The following is a 22,453-nucleotide window of genomic DNA, read 5'->3' as shown; positions in this document are numbered from 1 at the left end:
AATAACTGTCTTTAAATAAAAAAAAAACAAATTGTCAAATTGCGCTTTTATCATCTATTAAATACTGTTATGGTGCATGGGAAAATAAAAATAAAGATATATATCATTAAAATATTAATCCATTATTTTGTAAATTTTTGTTATATTTGGTTCATTTTCTATGATATAATAAGTGTTTATTCATATTTGATGTTGATATGACTTTACAAAGATATAAAAGCATAATAAAAATGCCAACATATACTCAAAAATGCAAATATTCTTAATAAAACAATAGTACAAAGTTGGTTAATAAAAGCTAAACCTTTATTATGTGAAGTTTATACGAAGCCACGTTACAATTTTGAGATTACCAAAAGGAAAAATATTAAGATGATATATGAATTGGATTGAAATTGTGAGTTAGTTGGATTAGTAACCCGAGTGACCAAAGTTCATAACCCAACCAAATTGTTTATTTTCGAGTTGACTTAAGTTGGGTTGTTAAAAAATTCTAATTAGATGTCGTACATGTTACGTTACTAGCTAAAATCCCATTAAATTCAAACACATTACTAATATCAATATCAGTTACAAAGGTTAGTATTCTTAATTTTTAAAAAGTAAAGTTCAGTTGTAACTCTATATTCGGGTTGACCCACAAAAAAAATGTCAATTCGCAAACTAAGTTGAACCCCATCCAACTTTTAAATAAGTTGAATTAATTGGATTATCAGATCATATAAACCCCTAAAAAAAGATATAGATACAAAGATTAGAGATATAAATTTGATCGATGTGGTCCTAGAAAAATTATTTAGAATTTAGAATTATAATTCAACCACACTTTTATTTATTTTGGACAATATTCAACCCAGTTACCACAAAATATATACAGATCCTCGAAATCCATACGATAATTAATAATTTTTTTTTTTCTTAAACTAAAGGAAAATAGGAAAATACAGATAGAGAGAAAAGCATAAAACCGTTTAGGGTTGCAATTCCCAAATTCAAAACACTCAAAACTCTCATAATATACATTACATTTTTCAGATTTTGAAACAGACTTGCATTTCTAGCTTTGATTTTGAGCATAGTTGTTAATCAGAGCCAAGGAATTACTTATGAATCGAGTTAAATCCACAATGCGACGCCTAATCGATGATTTAATTCTTCCATTCAGCACCGCCCCTGCAAATCCATCGGAGCAAGTGTTCCCGTCCGTCATCGCCGCGCTCACCCAAGTCTCCACGTTGCTAATGTGCCATTCGAAATCCTTCCTCTTCGATCTCCTAACCAGCTTCAGTTCTTCCACCGATTTGCTCAGCCGTTCCACCGTGTCGCCGACCTCCTCTAGACAGTCTCTCAACGCCGCGTACTCTCGCGGCTTCAATCCGGTGAACTTCGTCAGTTTCCAGACGAAGGATCGGGCGGATCGAGCGTGAGAAAGGCTCACCATTAGAGCGGTTTGGACTAATTGGCGAGGGTTTTGTTGGATTCTTGAGGCGAAATTTGTGAGGGATTGAACGCATAGGTCAGGGTACGTTGTGAAATTGCATCTCGATTTGATGAAATTGGAAGCTCCGCCGAAGTCGGCAGCGCTGGAGGTGGCGAATAGGATGGAGATAGAGAGGAGTAGGAGAAGGAAGGCGGATTTAGCCATTGGGAAACCTCGCGGATTTGCAGAAACAGAGAGCGGAAGAAGAAGAAGAGAGGAGGCGATTTGTTTGTGGACTGAGAAGTGGGGGATCCGACTTTTATGAAATTTAACCCAAGGGCAATCCGTGTAAATATATCATATATATATATATATATATATATATATATATTTTTTTTTTTTTTTTTTAAATATATTCACACGAAATTTATTATTATTATTATTATTATTATTATTTGTTAAAGGAAAAGTTTAGTGGAAAGCTTTTATAAGTATATCTAATAATTCTCTTTTGATACATATCTAATAAATTATTAAATTATTAAATTTATTTATAATAATTATGAATTATAAGGGTATTGTTCGTATTATAAAAACATTTTTAATTTTTTTTAATAATTTAATATAAATAAAAATAATGTCTCTCATTAATTAATTTATTTATATATATGTATAATCTTTCTCTAAATTAGTGGACGTAAGAAGAATATTATCCACAGTGAATAATAAAATTTGTTTTAATTTTTATTTATTATATTAATTTTAAAATTGAATAATTTTATACTTGATACAATGTCCCAGTCCTAGTTTTAGTGGGAAGAATTAATTTAAATATTTCACCACCGCTTAGTTTGTTAACGGTCGCTTTCCTTATTTTTTCTATCCATCAACATTAGTAATTATTGATTTTTTATTTTAAAAAAATCTAGCAATTATTCTATAGTTTTATTTGCCTTGTGCATTATACATATAATTGCTTCTAGAAGCTACCAATGATTGAGTTAGTATAAACATAACTAAGCAAGTTAAAGATATATAAAAATAAATAAACTCGTTTAAAAAATGGAAGATATACTTATAATAACATGTTTTAAGATCAACACGGCAATAAAATTGTCAAAATCTATAGATTTAAGTCTAAATAAAAAATCATTAAAAAAGGATCTTTTGACTGTTGAGCTAATTTCAACGTCATTTCTAACTAAAATTTAATTTTTGTATATCATATGTATGTTTATATAAGACACGTAAGTCACTAAAACATTGTACGATAATTTCTCTCGATCAAGGAAAATAATTAATTAAAAAAGAAATAAAACGATGAATTTTGAATTAAAAAGTTATTGAAATAAAAAAAATAAAAAAAATAAAAGGGAATCAGGGAAGAAAGTCAAAGTAAACTAAATGGGCAGATGAGAGTGTGATTTTCCTATTAATTTCTTTTTTTTTTTATAAGTCAAAAAGTATAAATAATATTTTAAAAGAAAATAGGGTAAGGACCAATTTTTTGCTACCGACATTACTCAGACCACTCAGTCTTCGTAAATTCTTCTGAACCAATCAAATTCTTTTAATAATTGGAGGCCACCACCTTATCTTTTGTCGGCTTTCACATTTTTTTTTTAATTATATTTATATATTATTGAGAAATTTGAATTCTACGTAATAACTTGAAAAAAAAAACTGTATAAAGTTTTGTTAAAAAAATAAAAATATGTTTTTAAGTTTTTTTTTTTTGCATGGAAAAAAATTATAGTACATTGGAAAAAAAGTAAATAATTAAATATTGAAATAGAAGCATTTGACTTCCCCATTTAGTTGGAGGTTTGAAAATGTAGAAGCAAAGACTCAAATTGAGCAGTGGGGCAATGCCAAGAAAATGTGTAACACGACACCGCCTAATTAAAGTTACATACTTTCTTTAAAACATTATTTAACACATTTTTTTATATTGTATATTTACCAAATTAACTTTTAAAAGCTTGAAACATCTTTCAATGCTATGGATACTTTTTAGGGATAAGTGTAATTTGTCGCAATCACGTTCTTGTGCAGGCAGCGGATAGCGATTGTGCAACAGTTGTTCTAACCCAATAAACAAGTTGGTCATGAGAAATTCAGATTTTACGGACAACGTCGGCGTATACTTGAGCCTCGAATCACGTTTGTGAGAAATATTTTAAAAAACGTGAGCAAGGAAGTACATTTGAAAATAATTTGAAAGAACCGAAGAAAACAATGTTATATGGTTGTAAGAAAAAAAAATTACGGCTTAACTAGCATATAACTCACAATATGAACAATGGACAATTACTTGCATCCCCTATAGTACATTTAAAGAGATTTGGAACAGACATGTAGTTATGGACAATACGTTTTAAACAAACATGATCGAGGCATTTNTAAAAGGGAATCAGGGAAGAAAGTCAAAGTAAACTAAATGGGCAGATGAGAGTGTGATTTTCCTATTAATTTCTTTTTTTTTTTATAAGTCAAAAAGTATAAATAATATTTTAAAAGAAAATAGGGTAAGGACCAATTTTTTGCTACCGACATTACTCAGACCACTCAGTCTTCGTAAATTCTTCTGAACCAATCAAATTCTTTTAATAATTGGAGGCCACCACCTTATCTTTTGTCGGCTTTCACATTTTTTTTTTAATTATATTTATATATTATTGAGAAATTTGAATTCTACGTAATAACTTGAAAAAAAAAACTGTATAAAGTTTTGTTAAAAAAATAAAAATATGTTTTTAAGTTTTTTTTTTTTGCATGGAAAAAAATTATAGTACATTGGAAAAAAAGTAAATAATTAAATATTGAAATAGAAGCATTTGACTTCCCCATTTAGTTGGAGGTTTGAAAATGTAGAAGCAAAGACTCAAATTGAGCAGTGGGGCAATGCCAAGAAAATGTGTAACACGACACCGCCTAATTAAAGTTACATACTTTCTTTAAAACATTATTTAACACATTTTTTTATATTGTATATTTACCAAATTAACTTTTAAAAGCTTGAAACATCTTTCAATGCTATGGATACTTTTTAGGGATAAGTGTAATTTGTCGCAATCACGTTCTTGTGCAGGCAGCGGATAGCGATTGTGCAACAGTTGTTCTAACCCAATAAACAAGTTGGTCATGAGAAATTCAGATTTTACGGACAACGTCGGCGTATACTTGAGCCTCGAATCACGTTTGTGAGAAATATTTTAAAAAACGTGAGCAAGGAAGTACATTTGAAAATAATTTGAAAGAACCGAAGAAAACAATGTTATATGGTTGTAAGAAAAAAAAATTACGGCTTAACTAGCATATAACTCACAATATGAACAATGGACAATTACTTGCATCCCCTATAGTACATTTAAAGAGATTTGGAACAGACATGTAGTTATGGACAATACGTTTTAAACAAACATGATCGAGGCATTTGACACGCACCCATATATAAGACGTCCTGAACAAGCATGACTGTGACACCCTTCACGTATCTCTACAATAGTATTGATAGTACACTTCTTCTTCATTCTTTTTTTATGTAAATGGATTTCAGTCAAAATCTCCTAGTTTTGTGGTGCTGTCGGCAGCCGTCAAGCCTACAGTCAACGTTCTTTAAGCTCGGTTCTAATTATTACTTTTTATTATAATAAATGATAACTAACAAATTCATACACTAAAATAAAAATATTTATAATTATCCAGATTACTTCATTACAAATCTAATCCTCGTTCCGCCATCATTAATCTCACCCTCTTCTCATCTTCAATCCTCCCAGCATTGCCATAAATCTTCATCAGAAGCTTGAAATTGAGCTCATTATCGGGCTCCGATTCAAAAAGCTTTTCAGCAGCAACCTCGGCGATATCGACATTGCCATGAAGATAGCATGCATACAACAGCGCCCCCCATACGGTCGGGCCTGCCTCGACCTCCATCCCGTTCGTTATGATTCTATAAGCTTCTTCAATCAGCCCTGCCCTCCCATAAAGATTCACCATGCAAGCATAGTGTTCTATGGTTGGTCTTATTCCATATTTCCCTTTCATCACAGAATATAACTTTCCCCCTTCCTTCACTAAGCTCAGATGAGCACAAGTTGACAGTAATGACACAAATGTTACACTGTCTGGCAAAAAACCAAGGCTCTCCATCACCTCAAAATATGTCAATGCTTTTGAGGTGTTGGAATGAGCAGAGATTATGGTGTTCCATGACACTATATCTCGTTCAGGCATCTGCTCGAACAGCCATCTTGCTCTGTTGATCTTACCAGAGTTGGCATACATGGCAATCAAAGAGTTGACAATCGACAAATTCCATTCGATTCCGTGTCGAATCGCCCATCCGTGGATGTGTAACTTGAATTTCGACGACGAGATGTTAGAGATCATGGTGGATAAAGCAACCGAATCTGGCTCGTAACCTTCTTGAATCATTTGATCAAAGGTGTTCAATGCCTCCAAGAGCAGCCCATGGCGTGTGTAACCAGTGAGCATTGAGTTCCAGGAAACTGTATCCTTATGAACAATTTGATCAAAAACTTTCCTAGCCCTCATAATGTCACCACATTTGGCATACATGTCAACTAGAGCATTGAGGACGAAGATGTCGCCAGCAAATCCCGAACGAACGATATGCCGGTGCACTCCCTCCCCGACTCGAATCGACCCAATGCCACCACAGGCCTTGAGTACACGAGGAAAAGTGAAATGGTCAGGCTCAACACCCTCTTCCTCCATTTGGAAGTAGAGAGCCAGAGCATCTTCATAAAGACCAAGTTCAGCATAGCCAGAAATAAGAGAATTCCAAGAAAATGCAGAGAGATTTCGTTGACACATTTCATCAAACACCTGGTGTGCATCCTCCATGTACCCAAAAGAAGCATACAGACGAAGAAGCTTAGAAGAAACACCCACATTTCTTCGTAAAAAATTGGTGGGTATTAGGCGATGAATCCGAATACCATGATCAAGGGCTCGCAATTGGTAACAAGTTTCCAAAAGGGAAGAGAAAATTTCAGCATCGATTGGGACGCCATTGTGGAGGGAAGCTTCAAGGTCATTGAGAACAGCATCAAGGGCTTGAATCTTGGATTGGGAGAAGGGTTTGTGGTGGATTAAGAGTGGGGTTGATGAGGATTTAGGGAAAGGGAGACGAGTGGCCTCTTTGGCTTTGCTTATGCGAATCAGTTTTTCCTGAAGAAGTTTCTTTCTTTCTTTCTTGGATTTCTTGGGTCCGGAAGAACAGAAGGGACGAAGCGAAGTAATGGGTGAAATTGAGAATCGCAAAGAGATCAGCATCTGGCAATGAGAATTGCAGCGAAAATGGCGGTTTCAAACACCGCTATCCTAATTTTATGCGCTTTGTTTCACATCCAAAAACAAAATAGAATATCGAATCTCAAGCTTAAAAAAGAAAATTGCCTATTGAAAATATGGATTATATTATCATTTTTAGTATTATTATTATTTAAAGTAATTTTGGAGCGACTTAGGCCCACTCCTAAGAGATATTGTTCTTGTTCTGTTTAGTCCTCTTTAGGAAGGCTTTTCCGTTCTGTTTAGTCCTCTTTAGGAAGGCTTTTCCGTTCTGTTTAGTCCTCTTTAGGAAGGCTTTTCCGTTCTGTTTAGTCCTCTTTAGGAAGGCTTTTCCGTTCTGTTTAGTCCTCTTTAGGAAGGCTTTTCCGTTCTGTTTAGTCCTCTTTAGGAAGGCTTTTCCGTTCTGTTTAGTCCTCTTTAGGAAGGCTTTTCCGTTCTGTTTAGTCCTCTTTAGGAAGGCTTTTCCGTTCTGTTTAGTCCTCTTTAGGAAGGCTTTTCCGTTCTGTTTAGTCCTCTTTAGGAAGGCTTTTCCGTTCTGTTTAGTCCTCTTTAGGAAGGCTTTTCCGTTCTGTTTAGTCCTCTTTAGGAAGGCTTTTCCTCTTTCAGGCCAAGGACCACGGCTAGCAGATATGGTCCTCTTTAAGCTAACCCTTTTGGGTTTCCCCTCACGGCTTTAAAACACTCTGCTAACCCTTTTGGGTTTCCCCTCACGGCTTTAAAACACTCTGCTAACCCTTTTGGGTTTCCCCTCACGGCTTTAAAACACTCTGCTAACCCTTTTGGGTTTCCCCTCACGGCTTTAAAACACTCTGCTAACCCTTTTGGGTTTCCCCTCACGGCTTTAAAACACTCTGCTAACCCTTTTGGGTTTCCCCTCACGGCTTTAAAACACTCTGCTAACCCTTTTGGGTTTCCCCTCACGGCTTTAAAACACTCTGCTAACCCTTTTGGGTTTCCCCTCACGGCTTTAAAACACTCTGCTAACCCTTTTGGGTTTCCCCTCACGGCTTTAAAACACTCTGCTAACCCTTTTGGGTTTCCCCTCACGGCTTTAAAACACTCTGCTAACCCTTTTGGGTTTCCCCTCACGGCTTTTAAAACAACCCTTTTGGGTTTCCCCTCACGGCTTTTAAAACAACCCTTTTGGGTTTCCCCTCACGGCTTTTAAAACAACCCTTTTGGGTTTCCCCTCACGGCTTTTAAAACAACCCTTTTGGGTTTCCCCTCAAGGCTTTTAAAACAACCCTTTTGGGTTTCCCCTCAAGGCTTTTAAAACAACCCTTTTGGGTTTCCCCTCAAGGCTTTAAAACACGTCTGCTAACCCTTTTGGGTTTCCCCTCACGGCTTTAAAACACGTCTGCTAACCCTTTTAGGTTTCCCCTCAAGGCTTTAAAACACGTCTGCTAACCGTTTTGGGCTTCCCCTCAAGGCTTTAAAACACGTCTGCTAACCGTTTTGGGCTTCCCCTCAAGGCTTTAAAACACGTCTGCTAAGGTTTCCACACCGTGTTTTATTCTCCTCCCCAACCAATGTGGGACATTACAATCCACCTCCCTTCAGGGCCTAGATATCCACGTTGGATAAAGTTTAAGGTCTAAATTAAAAGAGATAACAAACCAAATGAACAAACCATGTCACCGACCTCGACCCTTAAAGCTTAACTATTTGCTAGCAATACCATTCATTTCCGTATCAACATTTTTATCAATTTTGGAATGTGAACATCAATATCAACCATTGATGTGCATATTCCTAAACATATATATAAGTTCTGCGTGCTTAAGTTGGGGAACATAATATGTAGCCAACAGGTTTTTGTTTCTCTGGACCTATAAGAAATTCCCTAGGCTGTACTTGCCGTTCACTTATATTACACTCTTGAAAAAACCTGTAATCAGGGTAATGAACTCACAATGCTCTTCTACTCGAATGAAGAGTCGCTCCGAGCGGTCGAGCACGAAGCACGAACCAGGGTCTTTCCGTGCTCCATGTTTGTTATCCATGAGAAGATTGCCCAACACTTCCTTGCTCATACCTGCTGCTGAACAAAAAATGATTAAACAATGATCAGCAATGGACTACAGCATTGAGTCGATATCAGAACTGAAAGCATGAATGATGGGAGAAAACGGCATACGCTAAGATTCAAGTTTAAAAAGTTTTTACCAATCGTATAGGAAAGACTTGAAGGTGGAAACAGAAACCAAATACCTCAAAATTAAATTGTGCAAAAAGTGGATAAACTTGTTTGTATATTTCATCCACCGTTCCAACTGCATTTATCTGCAACATTTTTTGGGTCAAAAAACCAAGTTTACATAGAAAGAAACAAGAATTGAGAAACGTGGTGTAATGGCCCAAGCCCACCACTAGCAAATATTGTCTTCTTTGGGCTTCCCCTTACGGGCTTCCCCTCAAGGCTTTAAAACGGTCTGATAGGGAGAGGTTTCCACACCCTTATAAACGGTGTTTCGTTCTACTCCCTAACCGATGTGGGATCTCACACGTGGTCTAGCAAGTGAGTGATAGCATCTATTCAATAGCAGCAACACACCAACAATAGAAAGATTTGAGTTGAAAACTCAACCAATAACATACCTTGTAAAGCTTTCCCCTCTCCAGATAATATTTGACTACAGGGAGATTCAATGCCGAAAAAACTTTTAGCCTTTTCTTGATTGTGTCAATGTTGTCATCAACTCTTCCCTGCAAATTTGTCATTTTGAGATATACTATGATGATGGCGATTTGGAAGCAGGAAAGATTGAACACATGCCAGCCACCTGATTACGATTGAGCACACGCTTCATCATTTCGTCTTCTGGACAGTCAAAGAAGAGTACAATATCTGGTTCTGCTCCGATCTACATTTGAACAGTTTGTCATTTTCCCTTGTTGATCTCAGTGTTGATTTTGTTTCTTAAAGTTCTTGAAAGAATTTTTTTCACCAAAGTAAATAAAGGAAGAACTGAATAGAATAAGAGTACAGAAGAAACTCACAATTTGTTCAAATGCAATCCTGTTATCCTCACTGCGTGGGAACCCATCAATGAGAAATTTATAATTGTCACTTGATTCCATTTCCTTTTGAATAAGTTTGACTGTCAATTCTGAAGGAACTATTTTTCCTTCCTTAATTGTGTCAAGAATCATGGTTCTGAAAATAGAAACTCACAATCAAGAGACATCATCAAAGGCTAGATGGATTTGTAAGTTTTGTCAATAGATGCAAACGAGACATAATTACCCATCAGCACTATTAGAAGCTATTGCCCTCCTTAATATATCTCCAGCACTCAAATGTGTAAATCCAAAGTTCTCAACTATCTTCATACATTGTGTACCTTTACCACTTCCAGGACCACCTGAAAACATCGCCACTTTTAGTATATGCAGGCTTTATATAAGCATCTAGGTCATATGATTGAAAATTGAAGACTTCTTTTCTTTTACTTTTCCTTACTAGAATCATAAGTTCAAGGAAATCCATACAACCTGAAGATAGAGTTGGTGAAAAAATATGAAACCTGGAAGGATTGTTGTTGCATTACTTGATGACACTAATTTACATTCACATACAAGTTACCTGACATTCCCATTTTATTTTAATTATACAATATAGACAGTATTAAGAGTATGAGAATTTGATATTTACAGTATGTTTGAATATGATAATTTTTCAAATATAATAAGAAAATATTTACAGTATGTTTCAATAGTCATCTTCTAAATTATGAATAAACAATGTATAATTGACTACAAATATAAATACGGCTTTCTTCATTGTCACCAAAGAAGAAAAGAAAAGGCAGAGAACATTACCTAATACAAAAGTTATGAATGGTGTTTTATCTCTTTGAAAGGTACCATTTTCCTGCACTCAAATTGAAAACAATCTAAACATTCACTCCAAATATATTAGACAGAATGACATAAATAAACAGCACGCTTGCATATAAATATTGCATATGGGAGCAGATGCTTCAACGTGTGAGCACTAATTTTCAGTTCTCCACATTGTTGAGAGAGACACTTGGGCATGATATAAAGATCCCAAACACAATAATGAGGCTAAGAAAAACACAAATTGCACCTTGCTTGTCTACTCATCTAAGAACTCAGGTAACTGATGGGTTTGAATGTTCATTTCCACAGAAAATGAAAGATACAGAAGTTGATGGTCTATGCTTTAGAGTTGATACGAAATTAAAACAATCATAAAGAAACTCAAATATATGAGCAGTTAAACATCTACAAGGTTCGGTCAACAAGGAGATATAAAATGCGTATACTACCTTTCTGGGTATTTCAGTGCTAAACGCTTCCCAAAACGTGAACTTACAGACATCCTGCATTGGTATCAGCAATAAAAGTGGTGAAATTTGTTATGATTTTGAGAGATGGAAAAACAAACACAGTTTTTATACAAAACAATTTAACAAAGGTTTCAAGGTTGCTAATGCCCTGTTTGAATCCAAGTCAGTCAGACAGGCCTTAATTCAAGAAAATGATATCAAGAGATTTCGCTTCTGCAAAATTCTGAGTCTTATTGACATGATTTCTAGTGCACCGCCCACACCTTCCCTAAGAACTCCCTATTTCATCTAAATTAACATTTTACTTTATGATCAATCCTAACCCAGTCATTTATAAATCTGATCAATCTCGACTATGCAATGTCAAGTCCTGCACAAACATGACCTGCCATAATTTGTTCAACCAGTCTCCTCACATAAATATCCATTCTCCTGTTATGGCAGAAATCCATCTCATATCCTTGTCTTTCTTTATTGTCAAATATTCGGGCCCACAGGTAGTTATGAACCTCGAGAGAAGTCAATAATTTCTAGGCTTCATCCCAGAATAAAAGGAAAGATTTTCGATATCCTAGTGTAATCAAGACAAGATAAGCTAGTCCCTTTTTGGGTGTCAATTGCAACTCCATGTAGAGAGGTTTCTTTAGCCATAAGCCAATGAAATTTATGTCATGAAAGAACAGGAAAGAACGAGAGGTTATAACATCCAAAGGTCACAAAAAAGACTTCCCAGTTAGCCCCAGGACGGAGATAGAATGATTTCAAAAGCTCTTAACAAGAAAGAAGAATGCGTATGATTGTATGAGAGAACCATTTTCAACGTATGGACTGTGCATCATCGTTTTAATCAAAACCCAAAACTGAAAAATCAAAACAATAAAAAAGTAGTAGTCCCCGGAAGAAAGTCATACGGTTGTTACAACGTTTCTAGCCTCGCAAATCATAAAGAGCAATCAACAAATTAGCAGCATCCGCCTATTGCTAGTGGAACAAAAATCGAATAAAGCAGCTGGGTCGTAATCATTTGAAAAGATCAGAATGGCTGCAATTACCTTATTGACAATGGACTTCTGGGCGAACGTCAAATGCGAAACAGAAGCCACTCGCCTCCACATCCTCTCGCTTTCTTCCAGAAGCTGTATTCTAGCTTATACGATTCTGATCGTTCATGGGATTCAATGTTTTGACATTAGACATTTCGTCGAACACCTACCGTGCGTTGTTGAGTTGGGCTCGAAACCCATGGCCCACGTAGATGCAGCGTGCTGTCAAGGTCTCCTTTGGAGGTTTATCATAAATGAACCTTACAGGGATGCCATGAAACATGCATACGATGGGATCCACGTTGAGATCGCGCTCAAGGAACGGATCAGATTCAGAAGGCCTGAGATATTATATGAAATGGATAGATTTTATAGATCATCGACGAAGATGGCAGCAAAATTAAATGGAGTTTGTTTCATTTCTCGAGGATCTTTTCCAAAAGGGGAATTTCCCATTTTTTACACTAATCTTCAATTAATTCAATCATTAATTTTAACATAAACCAATACGAAAAAAAAATAAAAACAAAAACAAAAACAAAGAGGGAATATGGAAAATTTCTGCAACCNAATAACTAAAAAAATTCACAAATTTTAATAAAAAAATGTTTAACTCTAATGGCAAATTTATCAAATTAAATAAGTATAAAAATCTTTTAAAATAATAATAATAATAATAACAAACGCGTAAAAATGGTAACATTTTTTTAATTAAGATTAAGATCGCAATATTCTAAGTAATTGATAAATTAAAATTTCAATGTAAATTTTGACTTATTTTTCTTTATTATTCGATAATTTTTTCGAGACTTAAAAAGTATACTTCTACTGACATGTTATACATATAGTTCGATTAAAAATTATTGAAAGTAAAATGATCATAATTCAACTAATTAAGACACGTGCCACATTTTTACGGCATGGTTAATATAAAGATATAGGTAAAAGAATTAAAATAGAAAATTTTAAAATTTAAAGGTTAAAAAAAATAGGAAAGAGGGTTTAATATTTTATAATTTTTAACTATTTTTCACTTTTTCCTCTTCTTTTTGGCTCTGCAGAGTCCCGTGACTGACGTGGGCTGCAACTGTCGTTAGGCAATGGTTGCCATTGCCCACCGCACTTGCTGAAAATGGAGGATCACCGCCGCTTTGTTGTCGCAATTCCGATCGTTTTCCATTATAGTTGAGAAATTGGTGGGAAAGAAAGCGGCGTTTCGCGTTCAGATTAATCGTCACAACATTATGGAAGTCCGGGCTAGAGCTCCTGGAAAAATCATACTCTCCGGTGAACATGCCGTCGTACATGGATCGATGGCCGTCGCTGCTTCCATCAGTCTCTATACTTCCGTTTCCCTTGCATTCCACAGTCATTCCGGTATTCTCTCGCTCTCTCTTTCCCGAGGCTTTTAACTTTGTGGAAGAATTGTATGATCTGAAGGAGTTGAACATCTGTGACGATCCGATTGCTTGACATCCTCTATATGCTTTCACGACAATTCTTTTCGTTAATATTGTTATTCTTTTACTACATGCCGTTGGACAGAAAATTTGTTGAACATTTGCCGGTATACAAATTTAAAATATACATATGCCATTTGTTGATTGCAAGTGTTTGACAAGATTAGGGCGGGAACAATCATAATTTACTCTTCGGAAATTAGATTTAAATTCTACGTTATGATAGTCTCGGTAGTTTAATCTGTCGTTGAATTGATGTGGAGTCCTGAAATTGCTGATAATAACAAAGAAAATCAAGGAGATTATTCATATTCTAATGAGATAGGAAACACTGAGAAAAACATCCACACCTTATTTTTCCTCTGAAGTTTTCTTGTCATTGCACGTTATGCATTGGTAGCTTGGTGTAGAATTTGCCCGTTGCCTAATATCTTGTTGCTTTGTCAATCAAATTAGTTCACTTGAAATTTCTGAGTTAATTTTATTTCTTATGAGATCAAATGCATTTGTTACTAGACAATGATGATACCCTAAAGCTTCAGCTGAAGGATATGGCACTGGAGTTTTCCTGGCCAGTTGGTAGAATTAAGGAAGCAGTGGCTGGATTTAATACCGCCATTTCTTCATCATCACCAACATCATGCCCAGCTGAGTGCTTGAAATCAATTGGTGCTCTTGTTGAAGAACAAAATATTCCTGAAGCAAAGATTGGCCTTGCATCTGGAGTATCCGCATTCCTCTGGCTATACTCCTGCGTCCAAGGGTGTGTATGCTACAATTGACTCGTGTTCTGTGAAACTTTTGTCTCTGTGTTCTTTAGCCATTTTTCATTCTACATGTTTCAGATTTAAGCCTGCTAAGGGTGTGTATGGTACAATTGACTCGTGTTCTGTGAAACTTTTGTCTCTGTGTTCTTTAGCCATTTTTCATTCTACATGTTTCAGATTTAAGCCTGCTACGGGTGTGTATGGTACAATTGACTCGTGTTCTGTGAAACTTTTGTCTCTGTGTTCTTTAGCCATTTTTCATTCTACATGTTTCAGATTTAAGCCTGCTAAGGGTGTGTATGGTACAATTGACTCGTGTTCTGTGAAACTTTTGTCTCTGTGTTCTTTAGCCATTTTTCATTCTACATGTTTCAGATTTAAGCCTGCTACAGTGGTTGTCACATCTGAGCTTCCTCTTGGATCTGGCCTGGGATCATCGGCTTCTTTTTGTGTGGCGCTTTCAGCTGCACTACTTGCTTTATCTGATTCTGTAGTCGTGGACATGGCGCACCAAGGATGGTCAAGTTTTGGGGAAAAAGAACTTGATTTGTTGAACAAATGGGCCTTTCAAGGAGAAAAGATAATTCATGGAAAGCCATCCGGAATTGACAACACAGTAAGCACGTATGGTATGTTATCAATTTACCTATCGAATACTGCTAGCCTATTAGAATTTTATGATTATTTAGTACTTGAGATGAAAGTGGAACATCAGTCAGACTGAATCAATTTGGATCTAATTATCTTAATGATGTCAAGGCCTAAAACGCATGAAGAGAACTCTAGACTGATCAAGAGAGAAATTTTACTCTGAATTTGTTTAGACATCATGTGTAATAGCCATTTGTAACATCCAAATCCAAGCTCGCAAGCTCACTGCTAATAGATATTATCTTCTTTGGGCTTTCCCTTTCGGGCTTCCCCTTGAGTTTGTTAAAATGCATCCGCTAAGAAGAGGTTGCCACACCCTTACAAAGAATGTTTCGTGCTCCTCCTCAACCAATGTGGGATCTCACGGCATATATATGTTTGTTAAAATTCATCATGCATGAGAATTCATATCTCTTCCTAAATAGAGAATCTTGTATCAGGCAACACGATCAAATTCAAGTCGGGTAGTTTAACACTCATGAAATCCAACTTGCCATTGAGAATGCTTATAACCAACACCAAAGAGGGAAGAAACACAAAGGCTTTAGTTGCCAGTGTATCAGAAAGGACGATAAGACATCATGATGCGTTGAACTTCATATTCAACGCCGTTGATTCCATTAGCAAGGAGTTATCAGCCATTATTGAGTCCCCTGTTTGTGGTGAGCTATCCATATCCGAGAAGGAAGAGAACATAGCAGAGCTGATGGAAATGAATCAAGGGTTGCTCCAGAGCATGGGGGTAAGCCATGCTTCAATAGAAACTGTTCAAAGGACAACATTGAAATACAAGTTAGCATCCAAATTGACAGGAGCTGGAGGCGGTGGCTGCGTTCTGACGCTCTTGCCAACATGTATCCTTTCTTACTTTGCTCTCTTTTGTATACATTTTACAGTAGCTCCTGGAATCAATGAGTCTGTTTTTCTCTCCTTAACTATATTAAAAAAACAGCGCTTTCAGGAACAATCGTTGATATGGTGATTTCAGAGCTGGAGTCGTGCGGTTTCCAGTGTCTAATTGCGGACATCGGAGGAAGCGGTGTGGAGATATCTTTTGATGCTTCATCATGAGTTCAAAATTGTAAGCTTTCCTGCTTCGAAGAATATATAAAATAAAACTTTCGCTCTTATCAAAATTTGTGCCCCTAAACACTTAACTACTACCATTAAACATGAACACTTCAATAAAAAATTATAATTTATGTTGGCGTCAATAATAATTTATTTTATTTATTTTGATAAAGAAGTCAAATAAATGAATTACTTGTTACTAAAATTAGTAATTAATTAATTAATTAACCATATTTTAGCATAATTAACTAGTTAATTATGATCAGTTATCTTATAAAAATTTAACTTTCAGTAATTATAATTAATTACTTAGTGATGGTTTATAATCAATTAATTCTTTATTGAAACTAATTTTGCTGAACTCATTTGTTAATCTATTGTAATTTTGAAGTATAATTAATTGATTTATAATATAAATGATCGATACATAATTTTTTAAAAAAATTATTATAATGGTATAAGATTCATAAGTATATCTTATTTAATATGATTTATATACAATTAATTTTTAAAATATGAGTTGTAATTTCAATATATAATTTTATTAAAATTATTTACTGGAGATAATTATTAAAATTGATTACAAAATAAATTTATAAAGCTCAAAATTTAAAGTACATAAATAAAAATTAAATTAGTTAAATTTATTTTAATAGTTTTAATTATATAAAATTTGGATAATATTTTTTATTCTAATCTTAATATTTCCGTACATTCCATACGTATTATTCCCATACACCATAAACCAACTAATCCTAATTATTATTATTTAATATAAAAATGTTTTTTAAGTAAAAAAGAAAATGGAAGGTTTATTTTATTTTTTTTAATATAATTTAGCCTTAAAAACATTTAAATAAAATTCGAATATTTTAATTTCAACCCGGGGCTTGAATAGCTTCGTGGACCAACCCAAACGCCCGCGTCCCACCACCACTCCGACCCCGAAGCTGGAAAATCAAGGTTCACTACTGCGTCGCCTTCTCTCCGCCGCCGCGGTATGTTGAGCCTGATCAGAAAAACCACCCGGAAGGTCAGTTCGGGAGCCATTCTAAAATCATGCTACTTGAATTGCCTTAGCTCCCGTTCGATCCACGCCGCTGCCTCGGCTCCGCACGAAGGTGCTGCTACCGGTCTCTATGGCTTTGAGCAGCTGAAGTCGCCTAAAGGCTTCCGGCGTTTCGTCGATGAAGCCATTGAGAGGTAACGAGATCATTGCTCTAAGTTGAATGTCTTTAATGCTTGAGAGACGAGACTCAATTTGGAAGCCTAAGTGAAGAAACTGAAAGTATTCTGATATTGCATACAATAACAACATTAATTCCGTCAGTGTTGCTTGGTGAACAAGATTATGTGTGGACTAAGTTACTACGATTTTTCTTACAATTTTAATTGTTTTGTTGCTCGTTATCATCAGCTAGCTTAACACTAAAAACAATTGAGCTTAATTATGTATCTGACCAACTGGAGGCGTTCCACCTTGTTTCCATGTTAATGATTATGAGCGTAACTTAAATAGCTCTTTGTTCTTTTAGGGAAAAAAAAAAAAGAAAAAGAAGCTTGGTTGATGCTGTAATTGCTATGGCCAATGGTAATAAGAATGTAGGTAATGCGTAATGGTATGTAAGAAAATGAAACAGTTCTTATTGTCTTAATTGTAGGAGGATCTTTTGCAATACACATTGGCCTTTTTTATAAACGAGATCAAAATTGTGCTTTGCCTTCTTTAAAATTAAGGCAGTTCGGAAACTGGGCTTTCATCTATGGGTTTCTTTCTTTGAATTGCAAGAGTGCAGAAAAGTGCAAGATACAAAGGATTTTGAAATAAAAATCATCTAGTCTAGTATTATATGCGCTATCATTTGGAAATTCGAACATCTTTCTTATGATTTTTTTAGTTCAACAATATTTGAGGAGGAAGGATTCAAACGGCTGACTTGTTGGTCGAGGGTACATGTCAACTACTCATGCATTTTCTAGAATGTCAGCTGACTTGAATACAAGGATGCTCTAAAAAAATCTCATCAATATTTTACGACAAATCTCTAAATTCGTTGATAGCAAGGAGCCTTGAAACCTTTATCTAATTCTAACTGCAAGAAAAATATTGCATTCTTCTTTTAAAAACTAATTTCTCTGATTAGGTCTGGCGAGCTTGTTACTTTCATTTCTAGCATGCCTTCTTCAGCAGAAGTTATCCGAGCAATGGATGAAATTTCCAACAGGGTAGGTTTAGAATTTAGGATTTAATTTAAGTTGTTATTTTGAACTATCCAGCAGATATATTTCCACTTCTATATAAATGTTCTTTGTTTAATTGTGGAATTTATTGATTAGGTATGCTCTGTTTTTGATTCTGCAGAACTCTGTAGGCAAACTCATCCAGACAGGTTTGTACTTTTCTGATGTTTTCTTGCCACCTTGGTTATAGTTACTGTCTTTCATATTGCTTTGCCAGTCTGTTCGGCTTCAATTTTTTTCTCATGTAATAGGGAATTCGTGGAGGAGGCAAACAAGGCAGCTATGAGAATGAGTGAATATTTTCATGTGAGGAGCCCAGCACACCATATCTTGATATATTTTTTTTTCTTTGTCAGTTGTCATTATTACTGATTTACTAACTAATTGAGTGTCACCATCATGTCTGACTTTATCTTCAGTAAAAAGCAATGTTTTGCGGAATTGTCTATTCTTCTCTAGTTCTGGACTCTAGTGCTAAAATATATCAAAAAACTTAAGAAATAATAATCTGCTTAAGTGATAAAATGTGTTATATTCGCAGAACTGAATTGCCTCTTTTATTATATAAACCTTCTTTAGGTAGTAACTTGGAAACCTTTGTGAAGGAGGAAAAATAACTCTTGTGGACAGTGGGACTTGACAGACTCAACAAACAACCTAGTTTTTAGGCTTCTCCATAAATGTTCTCTCTCATAATTCAATAGAATATGGAAAATGTTATAAGTTAATACTTGATTAGTTATTAATAATCTCTTTCTCTCTCTTCAACATCACTTTGAACCTGCTCAAATTTTGTGATAGTTATTATGAGATAGCAAGTTTTAAATTTTCTACTTGATTTTCATCTGTTATTTTATAAATAGCTTGAACCTAATGAAACTGAAAAGTACTTAGCATGAGTAATATGATCCTACTGAATTGAAAAGTATTTAACATTTTAATTTGAACAAAAAAGGATGAGAACTTTTAGGTTGTAATTATATTGAAAACAAATATGGAAAATTTTTTGTATTTGTTTCTAAACAAAAAAATATTGTTATTGGTAATTTTCTTGCTGTTTGAAAACTGTGTCCAAAAATTAATTCATGTTATCTTTCTGTTTATAGTTTCTCAATACAAATCATACTTTGTATAATGCTGTTAAAAAAGCTGAGCGTGAGGCTCATCTACTTACACATGAAGCGCATATGGCTGCTCATTTCCTCCGTGTTGACTTTGAAAGGGCTGGAATTCATCTTTCTGCTGGTACTTTTTGTGTATAATTCACTCCGCTGCTTCCTACTCATGCTTCTGCATTTAAAAATTAACACCTTAATTATGCTTATGCAGAGAGATTGGATCGAGTAAATCAGCTGAGTATTGAAATTTCTCAGCTCTGTCAGGAGTAAGTTGCATGTAATATTCACTTAATTGTGTTTGCTTGCTATTCACATCATTTTCATGCTTCTTCCAATAATATTTTCTGCATATCAATAAACATAAACGGAGTCACTTTGATAATGCTCTTAACATTCAGAGCGATTGTAAGTGTTTGATGAATTCTTTTCTTTATCACTATTTGAGAAACCTCACTATATTAATATTGATATATGCAAGTATTTCATGACAACCCAGACCAGTATTTCTTACATATAGGAGAGAAGGAAGAGAAAAAGAAAAATGTTCCATGTTTGTTAATTTTGTTGAATATGCTTCATTTGGTCAGGTACAAAGAAAATATTGTCATTGATCCAGGCTCTGTGGATATATTTCCACCAATGCGTGTGCCAAACAACTTGCACCATCTTGTTAAGCCCATCTATCGTTCTAGTAAATCATTTGGATCGATAAGTAGCATGAAAGAAAAGGGATTTCGATTAATGACTGATGCAGATTCCCTATCTTCCATTCTGCAATATACATCAGATGATGAGGTGAATAACTCTGTTGTGCATGATGATAGATAGGATGTGTTTTCATTGGCTTGGGATAATTTAAAGGATGTGGAGGCTTCCATAAGTTCTTGTAGGATAAAGCTCTATGATGCATCTTTTTTAAGTCAGATGGATTTAGATATCTGAGGAAGGAAATCTTATAAGATGATGACACTTTTCGTAAATTATGGTTTGCTAAGGCCAAATGTTTCATCATTGGGCTCGATCCTTTTTCTGATCAACAATTACTTTTTTCTTTGTACTTGTATATATTCTCAGGTTAGGAAAATGGCTTATGTCAAGGGAAATTCAAGTCCTCATGCTAACCTCGATGTTCTTGATAAGATTATTGCCACTCGTCACGAGCTAGCTCAGGTTATTCATTTTTATTTCCACTCTCCTGAAATTTGTAAAGAATAATGCATTATCTAATATTTCTTCCCTAAGTTGCCATCTGTTTAATACTGAGTTCTTAAAAAAAAATCTCTCCTTGGGATGAGTCAATCTAATCTTGTGGTGCAAAAAAATTCATTCTTTTATGAGGCCATGTGAACTTCCGTCTCACTTAATCTGAGGTCTTATTTTAGAATTGTTTCCTGCTGAAGATTTATATTTTATCATTCATGGCAACGATTTGTACAATTTTCTAATGGGCTAGGGAATAAAAGTAGACTTGTATCAAAGTAATGAGGAAGGGCTTACAACACTCCCAGACTTTCAAGAGGTCTATTTCTCTAAAAAAAATAAAGCTCGAGCTCTCTAGCTCCTCCTGAATTTACAAAATTTATATGAAAAGACTTGTACAGCCTTCTCTCACGATGACTTCGCCGCTCAATTATTTCCCTTTGGCTTTGAGCCTTCTCAACCTTCCTCAGTCATGTGTTAACCAAATAGGCTTCTTCTATTTCAACCAATACCAGTCGCTTGATATTTTTTTCATCTACACAATTGCTGTGGAACTTTGAGAAAATAAAATTGGAAACATATTCGATTAATAGAACAGAATTGTATTATAAATCTACCGGATTCCTTGAGATGAAATTTCTGTTTATTCCAATTTGTGAAAAAGGTTCTGACATATGGAAAAATAATCATGTTACGGTGAATTACCACCAATGTTTTAGTCTTTTGCTTAATGTTGGCTTTGCAGATATTAGGGTATAAATCTTATGCAGAATTTGCAGTAACGCCTAACATGGCTTCATCTCCAGCTGTAGTAGTGTCATTTTTGCAAGAGTTGAGCAATTTGGTCCGTCCCAGTGCTGATGAGGTACTACAATTTTTGTTTCAAGATGTTGCAATTTGCAAGGCATGGAAGAGTTGTTTCTGTTTCGTCATAACTTGTTGAAATTGTGGTTTCATGATTTAATGAGAAGTTATAACCACCACCAGGAGTTCAATCAAATCAGGGAATTCAAGTTAAAGAAGCGTTTTAATAAGTTTGAAGATTTAGAACCATGGGATGAGGCTTACTATACATCAATGATGAAATCTACAGCATATAATCTCAATTCATCGGCAAGTTACATCTTCTATTTCTTTCTTATTTCTCTCTTTTTTTTTTTCAAATGAAAAATGTGTCGAGGTTGTTCTGTATTCACATTGTTAAGTGGCGTTCTTCTACACTCCTTTTTTTTTTTTCTTTTAATTTTTCCTTTTGCCTACTTCGATTCTCTCATGGTATCCATTTTCTCCTAACTGCTAGTATTCAGTTTTCTTATGGTTCCCTTTTCTTTTTATAGGTCATATCATCATACTTTCCTTTATCACAATGTATTGAAGGTTTGAAAACTCTCGTGAACTCATTGTTTGGCGCATCATTTAATAGTATTCCCCTAGCACCAGGTGAATCATGGCATCCCGACGTGCTTAAATTGTCTCTTCATCATCCTGAAGAGGTACAGACTAGATAAGTTAACTATAGATTTTTCTTCATTAGTTGTAGCTTGTAATTGAATTAGACTGTTTGTGCACTGAACCTTTGACTAATAAGTTTTCTGACACACTAGTTCCCCTGATACGTAGTGGAGACTGGTGATGAGCTTTTGTTATTCATATATTCATGTATGTATAAATTGTTATGGTTGAGATCAAAGATTTAACCACACGTCTGTAGTCTTGGAATGAGAAACTATTATATCAAACCTTAAAAAGATGTACATGACCAAGTGTCTCTTGAATCAAATCCTTGGGGGCTCCGTTTATACATTGTGTGAGTTATGGTGCTTGGTTCCAGCACCCCCCCC

At 35.1% G+C, this 22,453-nt stretch overlaps 5 protein-coding genes across 9 annotated transcripts in view; 2 read left to right on the top strand and 3 right to left on the bottom strand.

The window, feature by feature from the left end:
- Positions 1-809: 809 nt before the first annotated feature.
- On the bottom strand, positions 810-1,730 carry LOC111790005 (pectinesterase inhibitor 11-like). Its single transcript, XM_023670766.1, has one exon. It carries the CDS (start codon positions 1,643-1,645, stop codon positions 1,058-1,060), a length of 588 nt encoding a protein of 195 aa, XP_023526534.1. The 5' UTR covers positions 1,646-1,730; the 3' UTR covers positions 810-1,057.
- Positions 1,731-5,059: 3,329 nt separating this feature from the next.
- LOC111808233 (pentatricopeptide repeat-containing protein At4g25270, chloroplastic) lies at positions 5,060-6,789 on the bottom strand. The gene has a single exon (XM_023694100.1). It carries the CDS (start codon positions 6,725-6,727, stop codon positions 5,138-5,140), a length of 1,590 nt encoding a protein of 529 aa, XP_023549868.1. The 5' UTR covers positions 6,728-6,789; the 3' UTR covers positions 5,060-5,137.
- Positions 6,790-8,395: 1,606 nt separating this feature from the next.
- Positions 8,396-12,452, bottom strand: LOC111781627 (UMP-CMP kinase-like). 3 transcript variants are annotated; one of them, XM_023662318.1, is made up of 9 exons: positions 12,114-12,452; positions 11,041-11,094; positions 10,568-10,619; positions 9,993-10,110; positions 9,746-9,902; positions 9,529-9,609; positions 9,344-9,451; positions 8,957-9,028; positions 8,396-8,786 (listed from the first exon to the last, which is right to left on the bottom strand). In XM_023662318.1, the coding sequence occupies exons 1-9, from the start codon at positions 12,174-12,176 to the stop codon at positions 8,775-8,777; spliced, it is 717 nt and encodes a 238-aa protein (XP_023518086.1). In that variant the 5' UTR covers positions 12,177-12,452; the 3' UTR covers positions 8,396-8,774. The 3 variants fall into 3 exon arrangements, with proteins under 3 accessions (XP_023518086.1, XP_023518091.1, XP_023518095.1); XM_023662323.1 differs by having other exon boundaries at positions 8,396-8,783; positions 12,114-12,451; XM_023662327.1 differs by lacking the exon at positions 12,114-12,452 and adding an exon at positions 11,973-12,084.
- Positions 12,453-13,142: 690 nt separating this feature from the next.
- LOC111781542 (mevalonate kinase-like) lies at positions 13,143-16,192 on the top strand. Of its 2 annotated transcripts, none has more exons than XM_023662202.1 (5): positions 13,143-13,481; positions 14,081-14,327; positions 14,707-14,960; positions 15,423-15,836; positions 15,935-16,192. In XM_023662202.1, exons 1-5 carry the CDS (start codon positions 13,349-13,351, stop codon positions 16,051-16,053), a joined length of 1,167 nt encoding a protein of 388 aa, XP_023517970.1. In that variant the 5' UTR covers positions 13,143-13,348; the 3' UTR covers positions 16,054-16,192. The 2 variants fall into 2 exon arrangements, with proteins under 2 accessions (XP_023517970.1, XP_023517979.1); XM_023662211.1 differs by having other exon boundaries at positions 15,944-16,082.
- Positions 16,193-16,941: 749 nt separating this feature from the next.
- The window catches only part of LOC111782043 (mitochondrial intermediate peptidase, mitochondrial), an 8,087-nt gene continuing 2,575 nt past the window's right edge, over positions 16,942-22,453 (top strand). Inside the window, exons 1-11 of one of the 2 annotated variants that reach the window (XM_023662813.1) lie at positions 16,942-17,256; positions 18,198-18,279; positions 18,391-18,443; positions 18,546-18,600; positions 19,401-19,539; positions 19,624-19,678; positions 20,000-20,207; positions 20,487-20,582; positions 21,358-21,477; positions 21,600-21,725; positions 21,950-22,105. In XM_023662813.1, coding sequence (XP_023518581.1) covers positions 17,054-17,256; positions 18,198-18,279; positions 18,391-18,443; positions 18,546-18,600; positions 19,401-19,539; positions 19,624-19,678; positions 20,000-20,207; positions 20,487-20,582; positions 21,358-21,477; positions 21,600-21,725; positions 21,950-22,105 — 1,293 coding nt within the window. In that variant the 5' untranslated portion in view covers positions 16,942-17,053. Of the gene's footprint in view, positions 17,257-18,195; positions 18,280-18,390; positions 18,444-18,545; positions 18,601-19,400; positions 19,540-19,623; positions 19,679-19,999; positions 20,208-20,486; positions 20,583-21,357; positions 21,478-21,599; positions 21,726-21,949; positions 22,106-22,453 lie in introns of those variants that run through there. The other variant, XM_023662822.1, reaches the window with a different exon arrangement.

Source organism: Cucurbita pepo, chromosome LG01 (assembly GCF_002806865.2).
Source record: "Cucurbita pepo subsp. pepo cultivar mu-cu-16 chromosome LG01, ASM280686v2, whole genome shotgun sequence".
Lineage (NCBI taxonomy): Eukaryota > Viridiplantae > Streptophyta > Magnoliopsida > Cucurbitales > Cucurbitaceae > Cucurbita > Cucurbita pepo.
This window is presented reverse-complemented; position numbering and strand designations above follow the sequence as displayed.

Excerpts from the sequence above, each read along its gene's own strand:
- LOC111790005 (XM_023670766.1), bottom strand. The coding sequence starts at position 1,645 with ATGGCTAAATCCGCCTTCCTTCTCCTACTCCTCTCTATCTCCATCCTA.
- LOC111808233 (XM_023694100.1), bottom strand. The coding sequence starts at position 6,727 with ATGCTGATCTCTTTGCGATTCTCAATTTCACCCATTACTTCGCTTCGT.
- LOC111781627 (XM_023662318.1), bottom strand. The coding sequence starts at position 12,176 with ATGTGGAGGCGAGTGGCTTCTGTTTCGCATTTGACGTTCGCCCAGAAG. Across the intron at positions 9,610-9,745 it reads GGATTGCATTTGAACAAATT|ATCGGAGCAGAACCAGATAT; the intron begins GTGAGTTTCTTC and ends GTTCAAATGTAG. Across the intron at positions 9,452-9,528 it reads GTGTGCTCAATCGTAATCAG|GGAAGAGTTGATGACAACAT; the intron begins GTGGCTGGCATG and ends ACAAATTTGCAG.
- LOC111781542 (XM_023662202.1), top strand. The coding sequence starts at position 13,349 with ATGGAAGTCCGGGCTAGAGCTCCTGGAAAAATCATACTCTCCGGTGAA. Across the intron at positions 14,328-14,706 it reads CTATACTCCTGCGTCCAAGG|ATTTAAGCCTGCTACAGTGG; the intron begins GTGTGTATGCTA and ends TACATGTTTCAG. Across the intron at positions 14,961-15,422 it reads CAACACAGTAAGCACGTATG|GCAACACGATCAAATTCAAG; the intron begins GTATGTTATCAA and ends ATCTTGTATCAG.